The sequence below is a fragment of the Pocillopora verrucosa genome, chromosome 5 (assembly GCF_036669915.1).
Source record: "Pocillopora verrucosa isolate sample1 chromosome 5, ASM3666991v2, whole genome shotgun sequence".
Lineage (NCBI taxonomy): Eukaryota > Metazoa > Cnidaria > Anthozoa > Scleractinia > Pocilloporidae > Pocillopora > Pocillopora verrucosa.
In genome coordinates, this window is record NC_089316.1 from 27,598,101 (window position 1) to 27,606,976 (window position 8,876).

General features: G+C 40.5%; 1 protein-coding gene and 1 pseudogene across 2 annotated transcripts; one reads left to right on the forward strand and one right to left on the reverse strand.

Annotated features, from left to right (window-relative positions):
- The first annotated feature begins 833 nt into the window (after positions 1-833).
- Positions 834-7,401, forward strand: LOC136281192 (uncharacterized). 2 transcript variants are annotated; one of them, XM_066167447.1, is made up of 4 exons: positions 834-943; positions 1,299-1,380; positions 5,023-6,872; positions 7,265-7,401. In XM_066167447.1, the coding sequence occupies exon 3, from the start codon at positions 5,367-5,369 to the stop codon at positions 6,141-6,143; it is 777 nt and encodes a 258-aa protein (XP_066023544.1). In that variant the 5' UTR covers positions 834-943; positions 1,299-1,380; positions 5,023-5,366; the 3' UTR covers positions 6,144-6,872; positions 7,265-7,401. Both variants share the same exon structure in this region, with proteins under 2 accessions (XP_066023544.1, XP_066023545.1).
- Positions 2,223-2,929, reverse strand: LOC136281123 (uncharacterized; annotated as a pseudogene).
- Positions 7,402-8,876: the final 1,475 nt, after the last annotated feature.

Here is an 8,876-nt window from a genome sequence, read left to right on the forward strand (position 1 = left end):
GTTCAAGAAGACAATGCAATCCACATTGACAAAATTTACTGCTCCAAGGGGGTTATGCAGTTCACACACAAGTATCGATTGCTGCAAGTCATGTCCATAAAGAGGTGGCGAAAAGATTGGTTCCAACTCCTCCTCCTGTGCAAACTGAAGAGTCACCCGCAAAGAAGCCTCGTTTGCCACATGATTTTGGGCCAGATCCGCAAATAAGGACGAAATAAAGATGTAACTCGCTGGCCCCACAAAGATCGCTGTTAAAAGAGAGACTTCGAAAAGGTCTCGCAAACGCCTTCACATAAAAGATCGAGCTCAAAGGTGTTGTTAAGCTCTTTAAAACACAGCTCATCAAAATTAGGAGATTCGCCAAGTTCACTGACGCGAAGTTGTTGATCACGTGTGCAGGTGTCATTCTTGTCCAGGGTGAACACAGTGGCGTGATAGAGATAGTCAGCAAAATTTGGCGAAGTATGAACGAATTATCCAAAGGTTTTTTTTTAAATCGTAGGAGAAAATGATCAGGTCAACTTACAATTACGCTAAGTAACAATCTTGGTTTGACCAGCGAAACATTTCAGATCACGCACGCAGTTTTAGCTGCTACAATGCCAGTTTTCTTCTCGTGATGAGGTTACCCATTCTGCTCACATTCATTTAATTTCTCTTTATTAGAGAAGTAAAATTTAATTATGCTGTTTTGTCATTCTCCGTGTCTTAAAAAACATGGCTGAAAACGACTGGATTCCAAGATAACACACGGAAAGGAAAGTCACAATTTGGCTTTCTCCCAGTTCCCAGCCTCTTTTTTCCCTCACGGTTTCCCAGAAAAACCGGAACTACGGTTTTATTCAAAGTAAAAGTACAGTGCATACGAATGAGTTATTTTATGACAGTGTTTCTGTAGGGAAAAGAAGGGGAATCCTCGCTTGAAAAACTGTAAAGATTGACGGTGAGTTTTCTGGATTCCTTATGAATTATCCTGATGTAATAATTTCTCAGAATTTTAAGGGTGTATCAAGTAACACGAGTTCTCGCGAGCGGAACAATTTTCTGGCTTTGTAATAGAAAATACAAGCAAATAATCCTCCTTAAGTGCCCTCAAAAGGGATGTACGACTGATAATTTAACTACTTAATAAAGACAAAATCTTCTACAGCTTTAGATATGAAGCTGCCTTCTGTAATTCATAGCAAACCTAAGATATTTTCGTTTGATACTACAATATACTCTTACTTTGTCTTGTTTTCATTTTCACTGTAGTCTTTGAGTAAGCAGTGACAAAGATCTTTTTCTTTCCATCTCAGCATTCGCTAATTCTACAAGTTATCAAAGACAAGTTTCAAGCTCGTGCCTCATTAACAATGGATGACGAATATTCATATTACGGTAAGGATGCTTCATTGCAATTTGCATTGAATGGAAATCGAAACCAGATCCTTAATATTCTTGTGCACTTAAACGAGCGTTTGTACTCGTGATTGTTCGACAGTCGATTTTGTACCTCTTTTTTGGGTGAGGATTACTGATAAATGGATTTAGAACTTAATCTGGTAGAATCTTGCGTTAAAGCGACCGATCGAGACACTTTTAGCTCGCATATCGTAGAAATTGTATTTACGCACCACTGCACTCACGGCTAGGGCTTGTGTTTCTGACTTCACAAATTCCTAGAATTTTTAATGATAATTTTAATTCAAGAAATAGCGTGAAAGGTGAAATTGTTGCTTTGTGCCTCAATGTGCGTGATTTGAGACATTTACTAAAAATTGAGCACGAAAATCTTGAATTTATTTTTCCTGGCTGCAGTGATAGTAAATGTAAATTATATTTTTATTTTATTTTCTCGTTCAAACGTTAATTACAAGTGTGGACCAGAAACACTTCAAGGTTTTTTCCCGCGTTCCAAAAATAGCGTTTGCCTAAGTAGTATTTTTTCTAGCTGGTTTAGCGCGCATACATAAAAATCTCCCCTCTGCTCTTTTCCATTCCTTTGTCATCACTTTTTAAGAAGGCAAGTGCGGACATCGCAATAAACAAAGTAATATAATTTAAAACGTTTTATTTTTTATTTAAACATAGTTATCATTGTTTTTCCCAAAAGTACTTAGGTTTTACGAGGGGAATTACAATTTTACAAATATAAAATCAATTTATTCAGGCATAACAAACACACACAAGTTGCAATAACAACGAATTAAACTTACTAAGCTTGGAATACATTTAAACATTCAAACAATGGCCTCAGAGAAGCGATAAGTGTTAATTATACTTTGTACTTCGCGAAAAAAGGCAGAGTTGACGTCGTAATTTACAGACTCAACACCATACAATAAAGAATTTAGTTTCCTGGCATCGCTACTCGATGACCATGTTTTACCTAGAATATTAGCGGGAGAGGTAAGGAGAACATCACGTTGAGCGGCATACTTGGGCAGCACAAGAAAAAGTATTTCACCGATTCAGAGTCAAAACTGCACTCGCAAATAGGCGACACACAACTATTAATTTTGAAGAGATATTCTCTTACACAAGAAAACTCAAGTCTAAGGGGGTGTGATCAACAGATGCACGCCTTGACAAAGAACCATCAAATAACCTATAGTAAATAAGCGGAAAGAGAATCGACCGAGTTTTTGCTTTAAAAGTGGGAAGAGAAACAGAGTTTCGGACATCTTGGTCCAGAGAATTCCAGCCAGTGATTGCTGATGGACAAAAGGACTTTTGAAGCGTAGAAGTTCATCAAACGAAGTTGAGTGAAGTTGTCTCTTGATCTGAGACGAAAACGCGTACGTTCACAAGACAGTTTGGGCAATAGTTCAGTTAAATAACGAGAAGCAAGATTCTTGACTATTTTGTAAATTGGCTTAAGTTGTGTGATAATGTAAACCTCTTTAAAATAATAAATATAAACAATATTCGGTGTGTAACCAGGCATATCAAAAATTTTGGTAAAACGAATCAAAAAAGTTGACACTGGCTAAAAAATATATTGTTCTGGACGTTTCCGCTACTACTGTTGCCTTCTTCAGCAAAGATAAAAATGCAAATGTATAACGGCGTCCTGCTTGGTACATGTCCACGATGTGTGATAAAACTAAATCTAGACGAAATTTTTTTTTTAAGTGAAATAATAGCCTCTGGAGTATTTTTAATGGCTCTAAAAATTCTTAATGTTATTGTATATGTTTGGCAGCGTTAGGTGTTCGTTTATAGCGTTTCCCAACCTTCAAGAATTAGTCTTTGTCGCCACGCCGATGGCCTGTCAACAATTTAAACACTCTCTAAATCTATTTAGTGACTGTGAAGTATATGGTGTTTGGCCAACATAGAGTTTTCATCCAATGTTGCTATGGCTTTGTGTTTTTTTCACGATCGCTTTTAGTGCGCACGATGTCTGACCAACGTAAACCCAATCACAATCTTTACATTCGATCTTGTACACGATTCCTCTGGAAGCCTCTTTCTCTATCTTGTCTTTTGGCTTTTAAAGTATACTCGAGATGGAGCGGATAACCTTATGAGCGACCTTGATGTTGAAACTTCGAAGAACTTTTGTGATTCTCTCGGAAAATCCTGCTGCAGCTGATCCTTAGACCAGCTTTGTATTTGCTGATCTATTGTACATTCTTGTATTTTTGGTGGTGACGGCCGCCCATATTTGCACTAATAAATTTCTGATGTAAGCACACACTTTAAGGAAACAGGGCATCGAAAAACTTCACAGTCGAGGAATTACGTTTCTTGAGATGATAGACTCATCAAAGTTACTGGTTGATAAATCCTGATCCTTTGGGTCTGCGTCGAAAAACAATTATTTCCTTTGCTCATCGGAGGGACATCCCCCATGTTATTTGCTCGACTTAAACTGTAAGTCCTATACCACGAGTGTAATTATTTTCACCCACTTTCAATTCACCATTTTCAGATAGTCTGTAACACAAACAAATCGATATCAACACCAGGAAATAAAATATTTCTGACTGAGCTTGCTTTAATCAGCTGGAAGTAGCAAAAATTCTTGCCTGCGACAGAAAAATGTAAAATAATAGGGAAAAAATTATACCATCAAATGCACCGTATGATTTACAACAACGTCTTGCTAAATATAAAATGAAGTAGACGCTTGGAGTTGCTGTTTTTTTCATTCCGGCGTATCAAGATACCTTCAATCTATTCATCACGGAATGAAATGCCCACGAGTGGGTGTGCTCTACTTTAATCTAGGGTCAGATAAGTAATAGTAAAAACAATTGAGCATTATGCTTTTGAACGTCATCCTTGAGAGCTACATGGCATTAAGCTAAATTGTTATCATCATGCTTAATTCAATAATTCGTTATAGTAGTTAGCTTTTAAGAGCCCCTGAACTTCGCATCCATTGCTATCACCAACAGGTAAAATTTGCTGAGAGTAAAAGGCTTAGTTCAGATTACATCACTTTTCTGGATCGAATTCCTAAAGTTCAAATAAGAAATTCAGGATCACTGTTGACTCTGCTAAGGCGACAGAATTCATCTCTCCTTACACAATAACATCAAGGGATTTTTCAATACATTTTAGTCATTATACACGCATTATGTTTGATGCTCTAACTGTAGCATTATGCCCCAAATTACACCGGCATAATTTATCTGACCCTACTTAAATCGTTGGTTTTCCTCTTCACAACATCTTTTTATCTCTTTAACTTCAGTATTGTTACGCTGAGTTTTGTAGTGCAATGAAACGTTTTATTATATGTTCGAGGAGGCATTCCGATGGAAAGTCAGTGCGCGAGCTTCACTGCAGGGAGATCGTGTACGGTTATCGGGGAAAAATCCCTAGGGACATTTGAAACGCAAATTTCCAGTGGGGGGCGGGGGAGGGGGAAGGATGAGGGGAGAGAATACTGTATATCACTTTCACTGACTTTTGGGGCGCTTGTAAATTAGCTGTATTTTTTTTGTTAGTTGACTTTGAGATGTATAACATATATCTCAAGGCCACCATTGATAAATACTGACTGGTCCCTCACTTCTTCATTCACAGACGACGATTACGAAGAAGCAGAAGAAGAAGAGGAGGAGGAAGGAAATAAAGATCTTGGTTTTTTAAAAGTCAGTGACTTTGTTGACAAAGAAGATGACGGAGTTCGTGAAACAGTTGCGGAGAATATTGACAGGGGGTTGGGTTTTTCATCTGCTGTTAATAAGAACGAGCAGGAAGAGCAGGAAGAGGAAGAAGAAGACCCCGAGGAATTTGAACGAAAATCAAAACAACTGCAAGAGATATTCAGTTGTCTGCCACCAATTCTTATCAGAGAATTCTCCGTCGAGATGATGTGAAAGGAAATATCGAAAAAAGCCAGTAAGAAGCTACAGGAGTTTCAAGATATGGAGAATCCTGCGGCCCTTTTTAAAAATCCAACTGAAGGAAGACCATTGATTACGAAACGTGAAGGAAAACTTGAAAGAAAGCCCAGAAAACAAATCAAACGCAAGTGCAACATGGTGATGCAGAACGACAAGATGAAAGGAGAAATATTTGTGATAGCGTTGAATCGGATCAAAATAAGGGGAACCAAGCTTGTCGAGGCCACAACTCGAGGCAAAGAGGCAAGACAAGAGGAGGACCGCAAAGGGGACCCAGAGGCAGGACCCAGAAACGGGACTCGGGGGCAGGTCCAAAAAACACCCAAGTGTATAGCGATGATCAATTTCATCCCCCTCAAGGACAGTGGTGTGGTCACCAAAACGCCTCTCCGCAGAGGCGGGACCCGGTGGCGGGACCCAGAGGAGGGTTCAGAGGCCAAAACGCCAGAGGCGGAACCCAGAGGCGAAACCCAGGGGCGGGTCCAAACAACACCCAAGTGTATTGTGATGATCAATTTAATCCTCCTCAAGGACAGTGTTTTGGTCACCGAAACGCCTTGCAGAGGCAGGACCCAGAGGCAGGACCCAGGGGTTGGTCCAGAGGCCAAAACACCTCTCACAGAGGCGGGACCCAGAGGCGGGACCCGTGGGCGGGTTCAAACAACACCCAAGCGTACAGCGATGATCAATTTCACCCCCCTCAAGGACAGTGGTATGGTCACCAAGACGCCTTTCCGCAGAGGCGGGACCCAGAGGTGCGACCCAGAGGCGGGTCCAGAGGACAAAACACCTTTCTAAGAGGCGGAACCCAGAAGAGGAGCCGGGGGCGGGTCCAAGCAACACCCAAGTGTATAGGCATGATCAATTTCATCCCCCTCAAGGACGGGGGTTTGGTCATCAAAACGTCTTTCCGCCGCAGAGAGGACGTGGAAACCAACGAGGACAACGAGGAGGTGGCTTTCATCAGGACCAAATTGCGGAATATCGAGATAATTCACTTTATGGATCTCAGGAATGGCGCTACGTTGATGGAGGCAATTTTCAGCCTCAAATGGGACGTGGAAGTCAAGGCGGTCGAGGGCGTCAACCAAATCCAAAATCGAAGCCAAAGGGTTACGGACGAGGTGGTAATTTCCAGGAGCAACATCAAATTCAAGGAGACTTTCAGGAGAGCGATCAGTTTCCAGATCCTAAAGATTCCTCTCAAATCATGCCAAGACAACCGAACCAACCAAATGAAAGAGGAAGAAATTTTCATGAAAAGCAGAAGCACACAGTATCCTCGAGGAAGCCTGTCAGCAAAATAACCTCATCCCCTTGTTCTGTCGATGATTCGGATGCAGGGGAGGTTGCTGATCAGTCTCAATTTGAAACAAATAAAATACTCATTCGCGGGCTGAGTGGAAAAACTTCTCGGGACGGACTAAGTAACTTTATCGCGGCAAAGAGTGCTGGGCAAGAGGTTAAGGACGTACAGATGTCTGAATAATGGAAAAGCCTTAGTCATTATGGCTGATGAAATCAGAGGTAGGTACCTTTCAATTGAATTTGGAGAGTAAGCAGGAGTTTCTCCATCGTACTTCTTTGATATGTTAGTGAATTATCAGGGATGAAAGCTAGCGCCGCCTCAATTTCATCCTCTCAGCTTCAGCAATGAAGTTACCCTTACATTATATGAAACTAACTTTTCATTGATTAAAATTGTTGTATGCTTTATAAGTACCTGAAGAATTAAGGTATCTTATTTTAGACCTTTCGATTTTCTTCCTCAGACTATCAAAACAACCCAGATAAAAGAAATAAATTTATTTGGGAACTGTACATGTAATTTAAAGAGTGTTGTTCCTTTCAGGAAGACTCAAAAAGTGGAGGATCACACAAGACAAACATTTTTTGAGAATGTGATCTGTTTTCTTTAGATTTCACGAAAATAAAGACCAAATGCGAGGAGAGAGGTCTGGATGACGCAAAGGTTTCCATCGAACAAGTCCCGGTTTGCAAAAGCATCCTTGTCAATGGCTTTTTAGACGGTACCCATGATTTATTGAACTGTACTTTGAGAGTCGTCGAACGGAGGGGGTCCTGTGGATAAGGTTGACTATGTTCCTAAAAGTGGTCGAGCTGTGGTTGTGTTTTCAAAACGCAAAAGGTTTGTAAATCATTGATCCTTTAAAATATATGTACAGTGGAATTCCTTAAGGCACGAATAATCGACATCTGATCCTCAAACATATGTAGCAAATATTGGTTCTCACGGTTTAAGACTTGAGCAGTACATTAGACTTAGAGAAGGACAAATTGGTGATCGTTGATTGATCGATTGATTGCTTGATTGATTGATTGATTGATTGATTGCTTGCTTGATTGATTGATTGCTTGATTGATTGATTGATTGCTTGATTGATTGATTATTGACCTACTCTACCCCAACCACCCATCGTCCTTAATCTGTGCATCTCTCTCAAGTTAAAGTGTCATGAAGTGTTGTGAAACGACAAATAACTTCTTCAGGGAAACTCCTGACACTTCGTTGCTTTAATCAATAGATATGGAAAGGGTGTTAACCAGACATGAAGAAAAACCTCTGAGTTTGAACAAACCCAGCTGTCAATTAGAGTTACCGAGAGTTTTTAGAAGACGAAGAGTAGGTTGAGTGGAGGCCCCAGAGGATTTCCCGTGACTTAGGAGCTACTGCAACCGCGGTGGCCAGTGAATCTCGAGGTGAGCCAGAAACCTTAATGCTTTAAAAGCACAACGGCTGCACATGCCTGTAGATCCGCGATTGTTATGGAATACGTTTACATTCACAGGATTCCAAGCTGAACTAAAACAATTCGCTGACTGGAGAGAAAAGCGAAATCACCTGGAAACCCACGACAAAATTGCTCTAATAGTTGTGACCGTGGGGGAAGATTGGACAGTGATTCATGGCAATCTGCATGCACTGACCAAATGTAACAAAATTACCTCAGCAAGTTTGCGAAGTGCCCTCGATGTGCAGGTCAACAAGGATTTCTGGGAAGCCGTTGTAGCAAAAGTTCCCCAGCATTCGCACATGATTGGGAATGTTGATCCCACCTGGTCAAGACTATCCTGAATCAACATGTTGCTAGGATCCATTTCATTAAAAGCAGATGTGAAAAGTAACGCGGAAAAGGGTGAGATCAAAGTTGGAAGAATATACAGCGGAGGAGATTCGAAAAAACCTAATTGACGAAGAAAATTGCCGATGTTCCCGAGATGCGCGTAATTTTACTGAAGAAGGAGATAAAATTTATCCGAGAAACTCCAAGAAAAGAACAAGGCGTTGGAGGAATCAAGACAAGATACTATCTGAAGGTGAAGAAATATATTTCGACGGTCCCCAGCACAACCCATTACTGAGGCAACCACGGAGTTCGAAGAAACTAATGAAAAATGGTTTTGAGAAGAAAGTAACTTTATCCGTCAGCATCCTGGATATTTTAAACTCAGATAAAGGGTTCAAATCTGTTCAAATGTGAGTTGGAAAGAAACAACGTGGAAGCAGTG

What these genes read in the sequence shown, in the direction of transcription:
- LOC136281192 (XM_066167447.1), top strand. Translation starts at nt 5,367, where the DNA reads ATGGAGAATCCTGCGGCCCTTTTTAAAAATCCAACTGAAGGAAGACCA.